At 32.8% G+C, this 21561-nt stretch overlaps 1 protein-coding gene across 1 annotated transcript; it reads right to left on the bottom strand.

Annotated features, from left to right (window-relative positions):
- Positions 1-11649: 11649 nt before the first annotated feature.
- Positions 11650-12267, bottom strand: LOC122520334. The gene has a single exon (XM_043640430.1). It carries the CDS (start codon positions 12265-12267, stop codon positions 11650-11652), a length of 618 nt encoding a protein of 205 aa, XP_043496365.1.
- Between the last annotated feature and the right edge of the window lie 9294 nt (positions 12268-21561).

Below are 21561 nucleotides of genomic sequence, written 5' to 3' on the forward strand. Positions count from 1 at the left end.
CTAAAGAATAGGAAGAGCTCAGGGCAAGATGGGCTCCCAAACGAACTACTAAAATAGGGTGACAACATCATCCAAACAGTTATCATCCTATCCAAAAAATTATGCCACAACAATACCATGATGAATGGCGAATCAGCACAACGAAAGTTATGTTTAAAAAAGGAGACAAAAAACTGCCTACAAACTACGGGGAATAAATCTTTTAAACACTTCATTAAAACTAACACAAAGATTATAACGAATAAAATTAACAGCTTAACGAATCTAGAAGACGAACAGCAGGGATTCAGATCAGGCAGATCTGCACAGACGCGGTTTTCATCATAAGACAGATAAAGAAAATCAATTGAACAACAGACCAGCATATGTGTTTCATTGATTGGAAAAGGCATTCGACCGAGTGCATAAAGGATGTATACACCTCCTCTATAACCGGCAAATTCCGAACAATCTTATCAAGACCTAGAGGACATCTATAGAAACAATAAGATCCAAGCAAAGATAAAGGCGCTGACTGAACCGATTGATGCAGGTCGTGGTATCCGACAAGGGGATTCCCTAAGTCCCCTGCTTTTAACATCATATATGGACGAAATAATAAGAACGTAAGAATGCTAAAAGGATATAAAATGGCAGCGAAGAAATAACCATCCTATGCTATGCTGATGACGCTGGTTTAGTGGCCGAAAATGAGGATGATCTACAACGTCTACTACACCGATTTAACTGCATAGCCAAATCATTCAACATGAAAATATCGGCCCAGAAAACTAAATGCATGACAACATCAAAGACGCCGTTAAGATGCAACTGGAAATTGAAGGGAAGGTTATTCAGCAGGAAATGAGATTTAAGTACCAGGAATAGAAATCTCAGGATATGGTGATGTTGAAGCAGAGGTAAGAGAACAGACAATGAAGGCATCCAGAATAGCGGGTTGTTTGAATGACACAATATGGCGAAACAAAAACATTGACATAGAGACCAAAGCAAGAATCTACAAGGCAATGGTAAGACCTATTATGTCACATACCGCAGAAACTCGACCAGACACGGCGAAAACGAAACAGTTACTAGAGACAACCGAAATGAGAATTCTTCGCAGAATAGCTGGAAAACACTACTGGATCGAGAGAGAAGTGAAGATATAAGAAGAACATGCAAAGTGGAAAACATCAACGAATGGATACTAAAAAGAAAAAAGAATGGAACGAACATATTAACAGAATGGACAACGGAAGAATTGTCAGAATTGCACGGGATAAGTCACCGTAGGCCGCAGAAGCACGGACGCCCACGAAAACGATGGTGCGACAATTTAACAGTGCAATAGGCAGAAAAACGTCGTTACGAAACAGGCAATTTGCCTAAACTAAAGAAAGAAGAAGAAGAAGAAGAAAATACCATGAAAGCTCTTTAATTGTCCAACACATGATATTAGGCAAAAGTATTAAAAAAACAAGAGTGTCAAAAAAAAAAAAGAAGCACTTTGTACACAAACGCTTTGAAAACTCGAAAACTAACGAATTCTAAAATGTACAATATGGTAATTTAAAGCTTTTTTAATGCTTTACAACCTTATTTAGAACTTAAGTATTGAAATATATAAGGTTTTAAAAAATAAAAAAGGAATCTGTTCACAAAAACTTCAATTACTCGAAGACAAGCATTTTAATAAAATGTATTATAATATCAGTTTAAAGCTTTTTAAATTCTCTAAAATCGTATGCTAAACTTAAGTATTAAAAACCTATAGGTGTTTCTAAAAAAAAAGATTGTATCTGTACAAATATAAGCGATTATTTTTTCAAAGATTAACTTATGTTTACATTTTTTAAAATAAACCATTTTAATGCTCTTTTAATGCCCAACAACATGATGTTAAGCAAAATATTTAAAATACATAGAGTGTCTGAGAGAAAAATGTACTTTGTACACAACACTGTAATTAGTCGAAAACTAACAAATTCTAAAATGTTATTACATGTAATTTTGAGAGCTCTCTTAATGCTCTACAACCTGATTTAAACTTAAGTATTATAAATATAGGGTTTTTTTATATAAAAAGAAGGAATCTTTACACATAAACTTCATTTAATCGGAAAATAACAATTTTTTATATAATTTAACACAGTCATTTAAAAGTTTTCATTTAAAGCAGAAACCTAAAAGCTCTTTTAATGCCCTAAAACTTGACGTTTAACAAAATTATTTAATATACATAGGGTGTTTAAAAAAAAAGAGGGAAGCTATATACATAAACTTTAATTACTCAAAGACTAACTTCGTTTAAAATGTTTTAAAATAGCAATTTTATAGCTCTTTCAATACCCAACAACATAATGTTAAGCAAAAGTATTTAAAATACATTGAGTGTCTAAAAAAAAAGAAGTACTTTGTACACAAAAACTTTAATAAATCAAAAACTAACAAATTCTAAAATGTTATTACATGGGTATTTAAGAGCTCCTTTAATGATACAACCCTAATTAAAACTTAAGTATATAACATATATAGGGTTTTTAAAAAAAAGAAGGAAGCTGTACACATAAACTTTAATTTCTCAAGACTAACTAATTTTAATAATTTTAAAATTACCATTCTAAAGCTCTTTAATTGTCCACAACATGATATTAGGCAAAAGTATTAAAAAACAAAGCGTGTCAAAAAGATAAAGAAGCACTTTGTACACAAACGCTTTAAGAGCTCGAAACTAACAAATCTAAAATGTTACATTATGGTCATTTTAAAGATTTTTTAATGCTCTACAATCTGATTTAGAACGTAAGTATTAAAATATATAAGGTTTTTAAAAATAAAAAAGGAATCTGTACACAAAACTTCATTTACTCGAATACAAGCATTTTTTAAAATGTATTAATAATATTAATTTAAAGCTTTTAAATTCTCTAAAATCTTATGCTAAACTTAAGTATTAAAAACCTTTAGGTTTTCTAAAAGAAAAGATTGTATCTATAGACTTAAACTATTATTTTTAAAGATTAACTTATTTTTACTTGTTATAAAATAGCCATTTTAATACTCTTTTAATGCCACACAACATGATGTTCAAAAAATATATATTAAAATACATTGAGTGTCTAAAAAAAAAAAAGTACTTTGTACACAAAAACTTTAATAAATCAAAAACTAACAAATTCTAAAATGTTATTACATGGTCATCTTAGAGCTCTTTTAATGCTCTACAACTTGATTGAAAACTTAAGTATATAAGATACATAAGGTTTTAATAAAAAGAAGGATGCTGTACACATAAACTCTAATTTCTCACGGACTAACTAATATTAATATGTTTTAAATTTTATTTTAAAGCTCTTTAAATGCCTAACAACATGATGTTAAGCAAAATTATGAAAAAAACATAGAGTGTTAAAAAACAAAGAAGCACTTTGTACCCAAACACTTTAAGAACTCGAAAACTAACAAATTCTAAAATGTTACAATATGGTCATTTTATAGCTTTTTTAATGCTCTAAAACCTGATTTTGAACTTAAGTATTTAAAATATATAGGGTTTTTTTAAAAATATATAAGGAATCTGTACACAAAAACTTCAATTACTCGAATACAAGCATTTTTTAAAATGTTTAATATCAATTTAAAGCTTTTTAAATTCTCTAAAATCTTATGCTAAACTTAAGTATTGAAAACCTATAGGTTTTCTAAAAAAAGATTGTATCTGTAGACTTAAACTATTATTTCGCAAGATTACTTATTTTTACTTGTTTTAAAATAGCCATTTTAATTCTCTTTTAATGCACAACAACATAATTTTAAGCAAAGTATTTAAAATAATTGAGTGTCTAAAAAAAAAGAAGTCTTTGTACACAAAAACTTTAAGAACTCGAAAACTAACAAATTCTAAAATGTTGCAATATGGTCATTTTAAAGCTTTTTTAATGTTCTACAACCTAAATTAGAACTTAAGTATTTAAAATATATTGGGTTTTTTAAAAAAAGGAGGAATCTACACAAAACTTAAATTACTCAAATACAAACAATTTTAAAATGTTTAATATTGTAAATTTAAAGTTCTTTAAATGCTCTAAAATCTTGCCTTATTTAAGTATTTAAACCTATAGGTATCCTAAAAAAAAAAGAAAGCAGCTCTTCACATAAACTATATTTCTCAAAGACCATCTTATGATAAATAGTTTTAAAATAGTTATTATAATGCTCTTTTCATGCCAAACAACATGATATCATGCAAAAGTATTTAAAATACATAGAGTTTCTAAAAATAAGAAGGACTTTGTACACAAAATCTATAATAAATCGAAAACAAACAAGTCATAAAATGTTAAAACATGGTAATATAAAAGCTCTTTTTATGATCTACACCCTGATTTAAAACTTTAGTATTTAAATATATAGGATTTTAAAAAAAAAATTAAATCTGTACGCAAAAACCTTAATTACTCGAAAACAAGTAATTTTTAAATGTTTTGATATTGTCAATAAAAAGCTCTTTAAATGCTCTAAAATCTTATGCTTACCTTAAGAATTTAAAACCTACAGGTTTTCTAAAAAAAAAAGAAGAGTCTGTACAAAAAACTTTAATTCTCAAAGACTAACTAATTTAAAATATTTTAAAATAGCTATTTTAAAGCTCTTTTAATGCCCAACAAAAAGATTTTAAGCAGAAGTATTTAAAATACAAAGGGTGTCTAAAAAAATGAGGTACAATGTAATCAAAAACATTAATTACTCTAAACGAAAAAATCCTACAATGTTAAGACATGGTCATTTAAAAGAGCTTTTAATGAGCTCTACCCCCATTATAAAACTTTAAGTATTTAAATATAGGGTTTTTTTTAAAAAAAAAGGAGGTATCTGTACACAAAACTTCAATTCCTCAAAAACAAGCAAGTTTTAAAATGTTTTAATATTGTAAATTTAAAGCTCTTTAAATGCTCTAAAATCTTATGCTAATTTAAGTACTTAAACCGATAGGTGCCACCAAGAAAAGCAGCTCTTTCACATAACTAAAATTTCTCAAAACCAACTTAGATAAATAGTTTTAAATAGTCTTCTAATGCTCTTTTCATGCCAAAAAACATGATATCATGCAAAATTATTTAAATACATAGAGTTTCTAAAAATAAGAAGGACTTTGTACACAAAATCTATAATAAATCGAAAACAAACAAGTCATAAAAGTGTTAAAACATGGTATATAAAGCTCTTTTTATGATCTACACCCTATTGAAACTTTAGTATTTAAAATATAAGGTTTTAAAAAAAATAATGGAATCTTTACACAAAAGCTATAATACTCGATTACACAATTTTTATAATGTTTTAATATTAGAATTTAAAGCTCTTTAAATGGTCTAAAATCTTAGCATAACTTAAGAGTTTAAAATTTATAGGTTTTCTAAAAACAAAAGAATGATTCTGTACACATAAACTTTCATTTCTCAAAGACTAACTAATTTTAAAATATTTTAAAATAGCTATTTAAAGCTCTTTTATTGCCCAACAAAAAGATTTTAAGCAAAAGTATTTAAAATACATAGGGTGTCTACAAAAATGAGGTACTTTGTACACAAAAACTTTAATTACTCTAAAACGAACAAATCCTACAATGTTAAGACATGGTCATTAAAATCTCTTTTAATGCTCTACAACTTTATTAAAACTTTAAGTATTAAATATAGGGTGTTTTTTAAAAAAAAGGAGAAATCTGTACAGAAAGACATTAATAGTTAAAAAAAAGCAATTTTTAAAATGTTTTAATATTGTCAATTTAAAGCTCTTTAAATGCTATAAAATCTTGTGCTTAACTTAAGTATTTAAAACTTGAGAGGTTTCTATAAAAAAAAGAAAGATTCTGTACAAATAAACTTTAATTTCTCAAAGACTAAATTATTTCAAAATCTTTTAAAATATGCCATTTTAAAGCTCTTTTCATGCCCAACAACATTATGTAAGCAGAAATAATTGAAATACATAGAGTGTCTTAAAAAAAGAAGTACTTTGTACACAAAACACTTTAAAAACTTTAAAACTAACAAATTCTAAAATGTTACAATCTGGTCATTTTAAAGCTTTTTTAGTGCTCCACAACTTGATGTTAGAACTTAAGTATTAAAATAATTGGGTTTTTAAAAAAAGGAGGAAACTACACAAAAACTTAAATTACTCAAATACAAACAATTTTTAAAATGTTTTAATATTGTAAATTTAAAGTTCTTTAAATGCTCTAAAATCTTATGCCTTATTTAAGTATTTAAAAACCTATAGGTATTCCAAAAATAAAAGAAAGCAGCTCTTCAACATAAACTAAGATGTTCTCTAAGACCAACTTATGATAATAGTTTAAAAAGTTATTATAATGCTCTTTTCTTGCCAAACAACATGATATCATGCAAATTATTTAAAATACATAAGTTTCTAAAATAAGAAGGACTTTGTGTAGACAAATCTATATAAATCGAAAACAAACAAGTCATAAAGTTAAAACATGGTATATAAAAGCTCTTTATGATCTACAACCCTGATTTAAAACTTTAGTATTTAAAATATAGGATTTTAAAAAAAAAAATTAAATCTGTACGCAAAAACCTTAATTACTCGAAAACAAGTAATTTTTAAAATGTTTTGAGATTGTCAATAAAAAGCTCTTTAAATGCTCTAAAATCTTATGCTTACCTTAAGAATTTAAAACCTACAGGTTTTCTAAAAAAAAAAGAATGAGTCTGTACAAATAAACTTTAATTTCTCAAAGACTAACTAATTTTAAAATATTTTAAAATAGCTATTTTAAAGCTCTTTTAATGCCCAACAAAAAGATTTTAAGCAGAAGTATTTAAAATACAAAGGGTGTCTAAAAAAATGAGGTACAATGTAATCAAAACATTAATTACTCTAAAACGAAAAAATCCTACAATGTTAAGACATGGTCATTTAAAATATCTTTTAATGCTCTACAACCTTATTTAAAAATTAAGTATTTAAATATATAGGGTTTTTTTTTAAAAAAAAAAGGAGGTATCTGTACAGAAAGTAATTAATTAGTTAAAAAAAGCAATTTTTTAAAATGTTTTAATATTGTAAATTTAACGCTCGTTAAATGGCTCTAAAATGCTTATGCTATATTTAAGTATTTAAACCTATAGGTATCCCAAAAAAAAAAAGAAGGAAGCTCTACACATAAACTATAATTTCTCAAACACCAACTTATTTTAAATTGTTTGAAATAGATATTATAATGCTATTTTCATGCCCAACAACATTATGTTAAGCAAAAGTATTAAAAAAACAAGGGGTGTTTAAAAAAAAAGAAGATCTTTGTAAACAAAAACTTTTATTAAATCGAAATCTAACAAGTCCTAAAATGTTATAACATGGTCATTTAAAAGCTCTTTAATGCTCTACACTCTGATTTGAAACTTTAGTATTTAAAATATATGAGGTTTTTAAAAAAAATAATAGAGTCTTTACACAAAAGCTATATTACTCGATTACAGCAAGTATTTTTTATGTTTTAATATTATCAATTTAAGCTCTTTAAATGCTCTAAAATCTTATGCATAACTTAAGAATTTAAAATCGATAGGTTGTTTCTGAAAACAAAAGATGAGTCTGTACACATAAACTTTCATTTTTCAAAGACAACTAATTTAAAATATTTTAAAATAGCTATTTTAAAAGCTCTTTTAATGCCCACAAAAAGATTTAAGCAAAAGTATTTAAAATATATAGGGTGTCTAAAAAATGGAGTACTTGTACACAAAAACTTTAATTACTCTAGAAACGAACAAATCCTACAATGTTAAGACATGGTCATTTAAAAAGTCTTTTAATGATCAACAACTTTTTTAAAAACTTTAAGTATTTAAATATATAGGGTTTTTTTAAAAAAAAGGAGAAATCTGTACAGAAAGACATTAATTACTTAAAAACACGCAATTTTTAAAATGTTTTAATATTGTTAATTTAAAGCTCTTTAAATGCTCTAAAATCTTATGCCTTATTTAAGAATTTAAAACCTATAGGTATCCTAAAAAAACAAAGAAAGCAGCTCACACATAAACTATAATTTCTCAAAGACCAACTTATGTTAAATTGTTTTAAAATAGTTATTATGAAGCTATTTTCATGCCCAACAAAATTATGTCAAGCAAAAGTATTAAAAATACACAGGGTGTCTAAAAAAATTAGGTACTTTTTACACAAAAACTTTAGTAAATCGAAAACAAACAAGTCATAAAATGTTAAAACATGGTAATATAAAAGCTCTTTAATGATCTACACACTGATTTGAAACTTAGTATTTAATATATATAGGGTTTTTAAAAAAAAATGGAATCTGTACGCAAAACTTAATTACTCGAAAACAAGTAATTTTTAAAATGTTTTAATATTGTCATAAAAAGCTCTTTAAATGCTCTAAACTTATGCTTAACTTAAGTATTTAAAACTTATAGGTTTCTAAAAATAGAAGGAAGAAGCTGTAAACCTAAACTTTAATTTCTCAAAGACTAACTAATTTTAAAATATTTTAAAATAGCTATTTTAAAGCTCTTTTATTGCCCAACAAAAGATTTTAAGCAAAAGTATTTAAAATACATAGGGAGTCTAAAAAAAATGAGGTACCTTGTACACAAAAACTTTAATTACTCTAAAACGAACAAATCCTACAATTTTAAGACATGGTCATTTAAAAGGTCTTTTAATGCTCTACATCTTTATTTAAAACTTTAAGTATTTAAATATATAGGGTTTTTTTAAAAAAAAGGAGGAATCTGTACACAAAAACTTTAATTACTCAAAAACAAGCAATTTTTAAAATGTTTTAATATTGTCAATTTAAAGCTTTTTAAATGCTCTAAAATCTTATGCTTAACTTAAGTATTTAAAACTTATAGGTTTTCTAAAAAAAAAAAAGATTCTGTACAAATAAACTTTGATTTTTCAAAGACTAAATTATTTAAAAATCTTTTAAAATAGCCATTTTAAAGCTCTTTTCATGCCCAACAACATTATGTTAAGCAAAATTATTTAAAATACATAGAGTGTCAAAAAAAAAAGAAGTACTTTGTACACAAACACTTAAAAAATTTGAAAACTAACAATTCTTAAATGTAACAATCTGGTCTTTTTAAGGCTTTTTTAATGCTCCACAACTTGATTTAGAACTTAAGTATTTAAAATCTATAAGATTTTTAAAAAAAATGCGGAATCTGTACACAAAAACTTTTAATAGTCGAAAACAAGCAATTTTTAACATTTTTTAATATTGTCAATTTAAAGCACTTTAAATGCTCTAAGATCTTATGCTTAATTTAGTATTTAAAACTATAGGTTTTCTAAAAAAAAAAGAAAGAATCTGTAAACATAAACTTTAATTTCTCGATAACTATCTATTTTTAAAATATTTTAAAATTGCTATTTTAAAGCTCTTTTAATGCCCAACAAAAGGATATTAAGCAAAAGTATTTAAAACACATAGGGTATCTAAAAAAATCAGGTGCCTTGTACACAAAACTTTAATAACTCTAAAACGAACGAATCCTAAAATGTTAAAACATGGTCATTTAAAAGTTCTTTTAAAGCGTTACAACCTGATTTTAAACTTTTAGTATTTATATCTATATAGGTTTATTAAAAAAAAGAAGTATGCTGTCCACATATACAATAATTTCTCAAAGACGAACTTATTTTAAATTGTTTTAAATAGTTATTATAAAGCTCTTTTAATGCCTAACAACATGATGTTAAGCAAAAGTATTTAAAATACATAGAGTGTCTAAAAAAGAAGAAGTACTTTGTACACTAATACTTTAATGACTCGAAAACAAACAATTCTAAAATGTTATTACCAGGTAATTTTAGAGCTCTTTAATTGCTTTACAACCTGATTTAAAACCAAATTATATAAATATATAATGTTTTAATAAAAAGAAGGAAGCAGTACACATAAACTTTAATTTCTCAAAGACTAACGAATTTTTATATGTTTTAAAATTGCTATTTTAAAGCTCTTTAAATGCTAAACAACATGATGTTAAGCAAAAGTATTTAAAATACATAGAGTGTCTAAAAAAAAGGAGTACTTTGTACAAAAAAACTTTAAGATTCCGAAAACTAACAAATTCTAAAATGTTACAATATGGTCATTTTAAAGCTTTTTTAACGTTCTACAACCTGATTTAGAACTTAAGTATTTAAAATATATTGAGTTTTTTAAAAAAGGAGGAATCTACACAAAAACTTAAATTACTCAAATACAAACAATTTTTAAAATGTTTTAATATTGTAAATTTAAAGCTCTTTAAATGCTCTAAAATCTTATTCCTTATTTAAGTATTTAAAACCTATAGGTATCCTAAAAAAAAAAAGAAAGCAGCTCTACACATAAACTATAATTTCTCAAAGACCAACTTATGATAAATTGTTTTATATAGTTATTATAATGCTCTTTTTATGCCAAACAACATGATATCGGAGGATCCCGTTTCCCCTAGCACAAGGGCCGTGCTGGGTGCCATTGCCAAGAAGAGGGCAATTGCAGCATGGAAAGAAGAAAAATTACGTCTCGTTGGAACAATCGGAGCAACAGGGGTGCGCGTGAGGGCAGCCATCGATTCCGGGTTGGAGGTGTAGGTTGGAAGGCCGTTTTCTTTGGAAACGACCTTCCACACCACTCAGCTGATGGCTGGCCATGGCTGTTTTCCCGCGTACCTGTATGGTATCAGGAAGACAGACTCCCCGCGGTGCTTTCACTGCGGTGCGGATAATGACGACGCGGAACACACCCTGATTGAATGCCCTGCGTGGACGAATGCGAGGGATTCCTTGGTCAGGGAGTTGGGGGGTGGGGCGCAGCTCACCCTTCCCGGGATAGTTGGGCTGTCACTGGTTACCCCGGGGGCGTAGGCTGCTTTCCAGTCCTTTTCAGGACTAGTAATGAAGGCAGAGGAAGATGCTGAGAGAGTGAGAGAAAGAGAATTTCTCAATAGGAAAAGAATGTATGCTGGGCCGCAAACTAGACTAGCTCCTAGGCGGCCCCCCCGGGCGAGGCTCCGGGCAGCTTTGGCGGCGCCTGGCCCGGTCTAGCGCGTCGCTTCCCCCGAGATGAGTGTTGCATGCGGATGCATGGGATGCGTGAACACAACCAGTGCATCTTGGGATGAATGGTCGGGTTTGTACATATACATATATAGGTAGAGTAAGTTGCGCCTCCGGAAGACCGTGAGGCGCAGTAGTTAGTTAGTTTTAAGGTGTAAGTGTTTTGTATGAATGAAGAGAGCATGGCAAAACACCGGTCAGGCTCATCGGGATGGGAGAGTGGGTGTGTTTTTGTGACATATATCACGGATCCGCCTCTCCCATCCAGCGAATGAATGATTTGCACCAGGTGGGTTTATTAGTCAGTAGAAATCCGACACTCCCTTGGGTACCGGGCCCAGGGGGCCTTTAGAAGGTCTTTCCCCCTGACGAAAAAAAAAAAAAAAAAAAAAGAATTACGCAACATACCGCCCCTCTGGAACAGGCACCGTTCAACACGCTACACACACACTTACATATACATTATCAAATGCATACATTCAAATAACAAAATATTACAGATGTATTAAATATAAATAATAATTACTTCTACTAAATCTCAATTTTTTTTTTTTATGCATTGTACAGCAAAGTAGAAAGACGTTTAATACCGCGTTTTAAGAAACCGTTGGCGGTTTTCACAGTTACCACCCGTGCTATACCGTCGGAACCTTTATGTACTTCCGTAACGCGTCCTAAAGGCCATTTAAGAGGTAGGGAGTTATCTTCGCGGAGAATGACTAAAGTACCCGGGCTAATGTCGTCGGTTGTACCTCTGTGCCACTTTTTTCTAATTGTCTGTTCATTTAAATATTTCTTGTTCCAACGATTCAAAAAATGTTGTTTCATCTGCTGGACATGTTGCCATTGTGATAGACGTCCAGATGGTATATCCCGATATTCATCCTCTGGTAAACTCGTAAATGAGTCACCAATTAAAAAATGGCCAGGTGTGAGAGCACGAAGATCATTTGAATCATTAGACAGGGGAGTGATAGGACGGGAATTAAGGATAGCCTCTATTTCTAAAACATGGGTTAATATCGCTTCGTATCCTAATAAAGTATCGCCAACAATTCGTATTAGATGGTGTTTAAATGATTTTACCGCCGCCTTTAATTCATTTGCGGAATCTACAAACTTAGTCGAGTTGTCGGAATATATATCCAAACATTTACCACGGCGTGCCATAAATCTATGTAAGGCTGATAAAAATATTATCGCGTTCGTACTCGTATGACAACTTGCTCCTTGCTTGTCTATCTCTAACTCTTATTATTCCCAGACTATCTATGAAAGGGTTAAATACGGAAAACGACGCGCAAACCTCTTCACTGGATTTGATACAAATTTAATCATAATTAATTCCGTTTCCTTTTCTTTTTTTTTTAATTCGTCCGTTTCTTTTTCCTTTGGATTGTGAGAGTTGTATGCGAACCTTACGCAATAAATTATTATTCGCATTAGTTTCACGAGGAAAGAATAACGCCTAAATAGTTCGGATAGAGCGTTTAATTTCCTAATAAATAAATAATCATTTTCATTTTGGGAATTTTGATTCATTTTAATCGACTATGTGACCAATTTGATTCTACCTTGCGCGATAATGACCGTTCAAGCGCATGTAATGCTTGCAATACGTTCGCGCAAGAATCGCCTATTTGATGATTCTCTTCCTAAAATGGCAATCTTATTATGTATCTACGCGTTTCATCTCGTCGCGTATTGTTTCTAGAATGGATTTCGCATAACCTTTCTTCATGCGGCCGAATATTATTCTCCGCTATCTCCTTACTTTTCAAAAATTTCTCCAACTGTAAGTGCAATTTTAAAGTAGCGGCATGGCAATTAACGCTCTGTGGAATACGCGTTGTCCCTGCGTTCATCACGAGCAATCCTAATACTGTTTTTTGCGCCACTGGGCCTTCAATAAACCGAATAGTCTGACCAGCACGCCATAATGAAATAAAGATTTCGCTCCCGAGAATCGTGTCGATATTTGCAGTTCATGAAATTCGAGATCTGCCAATTGGATTTCCGCCGGTATAATTAATTCTTCTCGCGGACTTCTTTGCGAGAGCAACTGATTCATTACAGTGGGTAGTAAAAATTTCAACTTTACCGCGTAATTCTCTGTTCGCGATTTCCTAGTCAATACACCCTCTGACAGATTTATTTTCGATTGACTTAATCCAAATATCGGTACATCCATGTCTTGTTTGAATATTCGCAGAAGATTCGCGAACCGGCTTTTTAAGAAGTGTGCTTCGGAGTCTGACTCCAAGAGTATACGTTATTCGTGTAACCTACTTCCGTAATCTAACAAGTGCACCACTGCAGGTGTATGCGAGTGATAGAGCTTTACGTGTGCAGATTGCACTCCTATACCTTCTAGATGCAATAAATCGTGATGCCCGTCATTGCACTTTTTGCAATGACCTTTCTTGTATATAATCTTGATGACTCGCTTATAAACAATTCAAACATAATTTGGCATTAACTAAAGGACCTCTGCAATCCTCAGGCTCGGCCCAATGTAACAGCTCACACTCCGATACTTATATGACAAACGCAAGTGATTGAGTTTTACGTGTGCATACTACACTCCGATGCCTCCTGGCTCGGCCCAATGTAACAGCTCACAACACTCCGATAAGTATATTAAACGCAAGTGTAGCTTTACGTGTGCACGCAGCACTCCGATACCTTATGGATGCAGTAACTCGTGGTGCCCGCCGTTACACTTTCTGCAACGGCCTCTCCTGCATGCGTAAACACGATGACCAGCTTGTAAGCAATTTAAACATAGTTGGGCCTTAGTCACGACCTTTTTGCGCTCTTCAGGCTCGGCCTTAAGTAACAGCTAGCACTCCGATGTGTAATGTTTATCGCGACATATGCCACACGACATATGCACGAGCGGAATATATTTGAACTGATTGTCTTCTTTAGTCGATACCTCGCGGCCTGTTAACACGCGTCTCGTTACGCAACGTTCTCCTTGACCGAAGCTGAATCCTATCGGGCTTTGTCGGCGCGTTCCTACGTTCAATTCTTCTATTCTTTTCTGTTGATTTAGTGATTAATAACGCTTTTCCTCTCTCGCGTAAAAAGACTACAAACTCTTTTACCGTAGGTAATGTTTCTCGAGATCGCTGCTCCTCCCATCGGAGGCGAGTAGCCGAATTTACTCGCGAGAGAAGCACGGAGATGGCAAACTGATCGACGAACGACTTCTTAATTGCTAACAACGCTCCATAGTTAGCATTCAAAGCATCGGACGCGGCGATTAATGATTCGGGGAAATCATCGTTAATCGGAGGGCCTTCCAAAATGGCCTGCACGTGCTTATTAATTAATATTAATGGATCATTGTAATAATCGGTCAACGTCTTCCACGCTATGGGATAATTATCTACGGTAATTTCGAGCGCACGTATTTTCTCTGCGGTTGGTCCCTATAAACATGATTTTAGATAGCTAAACTTTTGTATATCACGAAGTTCCAGATTCTTTCCTATCACCGATTGGAACGCGTCCGCAAAACTCGGCCATTCTTCGTGTTGTTCGTCGAACCGAGGAAACTGCACCGCTGCTATCCTAAAACTATTATCTATGGACGGAGATGGTTAGCCACTATGCCCGTATGAGAAATCAAACTCGCGGCAGGTGAATTCGTACTTTGAACACTTATTGTTTCGAATCTTTCTACTACTAACTCGGCTTCAGCTTTGATCTGGAAGGCGATTTCTAAATTTGCGTTAATCTTCTCAAATAATGCTTGTTCAATATTTTCGGGCGGTGCTTCTAATATTTCCTTCAGTATCACTATATCCTTGTCGAGTACGATGATTCTAACTTTTAATTTTTTAATACCAAGCGGATTTGCGCGATCTACACACTTAATAATTTTTTAACTTGTTCGATTCTCCTTTTAATATGACCGTATCTTAATGCAACGCGTTCGGCTTCACTACGCGACTTAGTCGGATGAGGCATTTTCACGACAAAGGCGGAACGATAAAGAGAAAAAAGGGGGAACTACATTTCCGAAAAAATGTTAACTTAGGAAATCCTTTTTCAAAAATTTACGTGAATCCTCTGGATTAATAAATGTCTCGTGTATCGTACTCACAGTCTCGAACAAAGGCAGCTTCTAGGCCCATAGCGATGACACACCGCTTCTTTGTTGCTCGATCGGAAGTCTTCCATTGCCTCTTTCTCTTCAGCTTGTGGCGGACTGCTTGCACAATGGATGCCGGACGAAGTGGGGAGGAAGCTCCCGATCCGGCTCGAAGGACCAAATTTTAATGTTGAACGACCGACGCCTTGTATCGGTACTCCGGTTGTTTTCTTGTCGTTGAAAATGCACTTATAGATAGATGTTAGGAATCGTTTATTTATAAGGAATGAGGGTAGGTGAAAATAAATTAAATATATTTTTTGAGCCCAGTCAGTACTAATAAGTACGATTTATTTGGCTCGTTGCAGAGAAAAGCCTTTCGGCATAAAAACCCAGGATGAAATACAGTTGATGCTGACATGTCGCTGGCTTGCCTATCGGCAGCTATCGCTAATGATGTTAATCCAAAGGCAGAATATAATTCTGAACACGTGGCCTTCTTCTCTTGTTCCTTTGTTCCGCTGATGTAATAGTAGCGCAGGAGTGCAGTTCTCTTCAAAGCGATCGCTAGCAGGTCTCGTGATAGAATAAATTAAAGCGTGAAATCACGCGGCTTTTATAGAAAAAGACGATGCAACGCGCGGACCAATTACAGAAAAGTTGGATAACGTAGCTGTTGATGCATATGATTGGACTAATAGAAATGGTGCGAGAACGCGTGCTAGAAGAACGAAAGCGCCCTGCAAGGAGTTCGCTGCGCTCCTTTGTTAAACCGTAACTAAGATGTTTCTTTGTCGCAATATCTCGGCGCACGTCGATACGTCTCGAAAAGTCTAGATGATTCTCACTCACTCGCTTGCGTAAGATTACGCAAAAACATATATAGGGTTTTTAAAAAAAAGAAGGAAGCTGTACACATAAACTTTAATTTCTCAAAGACTAACTAATTTTAATATGTTTTAAAATTGCCATTTTAATGCTCGTATAATTCCCAACAACATGATGTTAAGCAAAAGTATTTAAAATACATAGGGTGTCTAAAAAAAAAAAGAAGTTCTTTGTACACGCAAACTTTAATAACTCGAAAACTAACATATTTAAAATGTTGAAACATTGTCATTTAAAGCCTTTTTTAATGCTCTACAATCTGATTTAAAACTAAAGTATTTAAAATATGTAGGGTTTTTAAAGAAAAAGGCGGAATCTTTACACAAAACTTTAAATACTCGAAAACAAGCAATTTTTAAAATATTTGATAATTGTCAATTTAAAGCTCTTTAAATGCTCTAAAATCTTCTGCTTAACTTAAGTATTAAAAACTTATAGGTTTTCTAAAAAAAAAAGAAAGAAGCTGTACACATAAACTATTATTTCTCAAAGATTAACATATTTTTACATGTTTTAAAACAGCAATTTTAATGCTCTTTTAATGCCTACCAAGATGATGTTAAACAAAAGTATTTAAAATACATTGAGTGTCTAAAAAAAAGAAGTACTTTTTACACAAAAACTTTAATAACTGGAAAAATAACAAATTCTAAAATGTTATTACATGGTCATTTTAGAGCTTCTTTCATGCTATATTATACAATCTGAATTAAAACTTAAGTATATAAGATATATAGGGGTTTTAATAAAAAGAAGGAGGCTGTACACATAAACTTTAATTTTTCACAGACTAACTAATTTTAATATGTTTTAAAATTGCCATTTTAAAGCTCTTTAAATGCCCAACAACATGATGTTAAGCAAAAATATTTAAATAACATAGAGTGTCTAAAAAAAAAGAAGTACTTTGTAGACAAACACTTTAAGAACTCGAAAAATAACAAATTCTAAAATTTTACAATATTGTCATTTTAAAGCTTTTTTAATGTTCTACAACCTGATTTAGAACTTAAGTATTTAAAATATATAGGGTTTTTAAAAATAAATAAGGTATCTGTACACAAAAACTTCAATTACTGGAATACAAGCAATTTTTAAAATGTTTTAATATTATCATTTTAAAGCTTTTTTAATTCTCAAAAATTTTTTGCTAAACTTAAGTATTTAAAACCTATAGGTTATCTAAAAAAAAGAAACTGGTATGTGTACTTATGTACGCACGTCAGAAGTTATACTTCTTTGGCGTACCAAAACGAATCTAGCATCAATAACATCAAAAATAATCTCAAAAAATAACTATAATAATATTTATTTATACATGAGGAAGAAGAAGGGTTTAATTTAAATAAGAAATAAGAAATAAAACACTTGGTTGAGCAAATACAACATAGTTCAATACTTTATTTGCTCGTCAGGGAAAAGCCTTGTGGCATAAAAACCCTGGATGATAATTTAAATAATTTAAATAACTTCAATATTATTATATATATGTAGGATTCCAAAGATGAATAGAATGTTTCAATGCAGATACAATTTAATCTGATACAATTGTAAACGTCTCATGCAGGTTCGTGCACTTTGGCGCCTGCACCGGTGTGCGTGCGGATGTTTATTTAGGATATCGGCGTTCTTAAGATTAAGCGTAGGGAACCGAGGCTGTTGCGTCACCCATGGAGGGGGGCCGATGCTCCGTTGTTCGACGGAAAGGTACAAAAGGGCAGTCGGACAATACGGGTGGTAGTAGGAAGTAGCAGTTAGTTAATCTTATGTTCTTATGTTCTTATGAGTTAGTTAGTCTTATGATCTTATGTGTTATGAAGAGTTTACAAATTTCAGAAGTGGGATGTTAACAAATTTAAGAAGTGGGATTCAAACTCGCTAAATTAGAAATCCGCGATTCACGCGTGTGTTATGAAAAGTGGGATAAGATTCACGTTCAGTTTCGAGTTAAGACTTAAGGTCAAGTTTAAGATCCTCTAAGTTTTATGGACGTTCGTTAATTTTACGATTTATTGTGTTACGCGTCGTGTGTGAATTAGAGGTCTGTTAGTGAATTCGGGATCAAAGGATACTGGACGAAAACATTAAGATGAGTACACTGAAAGTGAACCAGCTTAAGGACATGCTCAGTGCAAAGAATTTAAGTACGACCGGAAATAAGACCGAGTTGGTTAAGCGGTTATTAGAGGCAGGAACGCCTGCTGCAGATTTATGTTTAACGTCGGGAGGCACTTGTGAAGAATCGGACGAGCAGACCGAAGTCATGTCGGTACAAGGTTTGAATTACGTACCACCCCCTAACCCCGCATCTACGGAAATGGAATTGTTACGGCGGGCACGGGATTTAGCTGAGCGAGAAGCTGATCTCTTACGTAGGGAGTTGGAATTTTTAAGAAGGACGCCTCAGTCAGTGATAAGTGAAACGGAAAGATCCAGGGTGAAGAAGTGGCAAGATATTAAGGAGTTAATCGGTGAATTCGACGGCAGTGATATCGAATTCGACCGATGGGAGAAGCAGGTCAAAGGACTGCTTGCCAGTTACGATCTGGATGCACCTAGTTCTAAGGCCCTAGTTTGTAGCCGACTAAGAGGAAAGGCCTTAAAATGGTATCACTCGCGAGTGGATTGCGTTGATTTGAGTAGCAACGACCTTTTGCGCGAGCTTAGGAAGATGTTTGGGCAGCAAGTTGATCCCCTAATTTTACGGCGCAAACTCGAGGCGAGAGTGTGGAAGCCTACCGAGAGTTTTACGGATTATGTGCATGACAAGGTGACATTAGCTAATCGCATCCCGTTTGGTGAAAAAGAAATAATTAGCTACGTGATCGACGGTATCCCAAGCCAGGAGTTACGCACTCAGGCCAAAGTGCAATGTTATGCATCGTTGGAATCTATGATAACAGCATTCGCAAGTGTGTCGGCACCGAGAGAGACTCTTCATCGGCGGCCGACGGGAGAAGGAAAAAGAAAACCGATCGACCATAAGAGGCCGTCGGGGGAAAATTATGCCAGATGCTTCAACTGTGGAGAGACAGGACATTTTGCGGGGAACTGCCCCCGTCCGAAGAGGGAAAGAGGCAGCTGCTACAAGTGCGGTAAACATGGACATCTTAGACCGGAATGCCCGGAGAAGGGTGGCGAGGTCCACAGCGTCACCAGGAACTTGACCACCGATGACGACTACATCAGGAAGATAACTTATGATGTCGATTCAGGCAATACACACTACATCTTAGTTTTAGACACCTTATTGGATTCCGGCAGTCCCGTGAGTTTCATAAAGAAAGGGTTAGTGATGGGACCGATCGACCCTGCGCCGGAACTCGGAAGTGAATATTATGGTATTAATCATAGTCGTCTGCAAGTACACGGCTCGATACAAGTTAGTTTAAAATTAGATGACGGCGAAAGGGTTGACACTCGTCTGTTGGTAGTACCGGATACTACAATGATGAACTCCGTTATTTTAGGTCGCGACGCATTAAAAAGATGTGGATTAGTTTTTAGCAGAAAAGATAAGCGCTCCGAGGAAGAGGTAGTGATAGATCAGGTTATGAATATAGAAATAGATGATTCCACCGATAATCAAATTACCGAATTAGACATTAATCCCAAAATCGCGGTGGAAAAACAAAATGAATTAAAGGAAATCTTAAAGGTAAATTACTTAGATGCACCTCGTCCGGAAAAGCCTAGAATAAGCATGGAGCCGAAATTAACATTACAAGAGCATAGGCCATTTCATTTATCTCCCCGTCGCTTATCGTTTGTCGAGAAAAACCAAGTTAGGGAAATAATAGGAGATTTGCTAGAAAGAGGAATAATTCGACTGAGCGAATCGGATTACGCGTCCCCTATTGTGTTAGTCAAAAAGAAAAACGGTAAGAATAGGATGTGCGTCGATTACCGCGCGTTAAATAAAGTCACAATAAGCGAACGCGATTTAAAAGCAATTAGGAATAAGGCCGAAGATAGAATGGCTGAGAAGCAAAATTATAACAAGAGGTATTATGACAAACGCCATCATAAGATACGGTCAGAATTTAATGTCGGTGATTATGTGGTGGTAAGGAATTTTGATAGCACTGTAGGGATTGGAAAAAAAAACTGATACCAAAATTTAGGGGTCCGTACGAAGTTATAAAAAATTACGAAACGATAGATATGTAGTTGCCGATATAAGAGGCTTCCAAATATCTCAAAGACCGTATCGGGGAACATGGGAATATTGTAACATGCGTCCCTGGCGAGGAACAGAACAGGCCAAAGAATAGAGAGAGAAGAGAACAATCTCGAGTTTATATTTAGTATACTTTATCCTTATGATTAAAACTCAATTGTACTATGTTTCATTTCATTTTATTTCCTTTAAAGATAGTGTACCGACAGTTAAAAGTTTATATTTAGTATATTTTATTCTTATGATTAAAGTTCAATTGTATTATGTTTCTTTTCATTTCCTTTTTAAGATTATCACCGATATCGCATCTCGCTTCATGTTTGTGAGAATGAATATTATTTTAGTTATTGATTAGATCGAAAAGAAAAAAAAAAAAAAAAGGAAAAAGAAATATTGTATCCGAGTGATTTTATTTCTTATGTATGCGTTTATTTAATCTTTAGACCCTTTTATATCAGCATTTTTAGGACCTTTTATACTAGCCTTGCGTTTGTGTTTATTTTGTAATTGTATTTCTTATGTATGGATTATCTTATATTTTTATTCTTTCAGATTATTACTTTTATTTATGTGTTAATTTTTGATTGTATTCTTATGTTTGTAATTATGTACTTCTTATGTATGTATTAACCTTATGTTCATGTTCATTTTACGTTGCGTCTTTATGTATGTGTGATGGTCTTGTATTTGCCAAATTCCTCCAACACGGAGTCCTCCGGCGATTGGATTAAGCGTTAATTGCCGCCTCTACGTCTCTCTATCGTATTTATAATATCTGTAAGATACATTCGCTTAACAGATAAACTCCTTGTCTTTCTATGCTCCTCTCGCTCCTTGCCTCCGATTAACTTGTCTCCAAGTGTCCTCGTAGGCGTCCAACGGTGGACTAGACCGAATGTCTTTTCTAATGAGCCCTGCGGGGTGCTCTCACTCGACGGTCGAGTGGTGGGGGTTATAGATGCTAGATACTAGTAACTCTCTATCGATTTAGTGTGCGCATAGTAATCTCGTATTTTAGTTACAATCGATTTTCGGCTATGATCGATTCCGATCGTACATACTCCCCCCGTTGAGAGGGTACCTATCAACAATATTCTTAACCTACGTAGGTATGACGTTAATTTCTTAATTCAGGTTACAATGGGTTTGTCGTAGATCGTTTAGCGTCGTATAATGTCGCTGGCCAGGCGACTATATATATCTTGTATATCTTGTATATCTTGTACATACAAGCTTATCTATTGCAAATTACATTATGTCTTAATATTTCGTCTAGCGTGCATATTTAAACTAT

The sequence above is a fragment of the Polistes fuscatus genome, unplaced genomic scaffold, assembly GCF_010416935.1.
Source record: "Polistes fuscatus isolate 324 unplaced genomic scaffold, CU_Pfus_HIC Scaffold30, whole genome shotgun sequence".
NCBI classification, from domain to species: domain Eukaryota; kingdom Metazoa; phylum Arthropoda; class Insecta; order Hymenoptera; family Vespidae; genus Polistes; species Polistes fuscatus.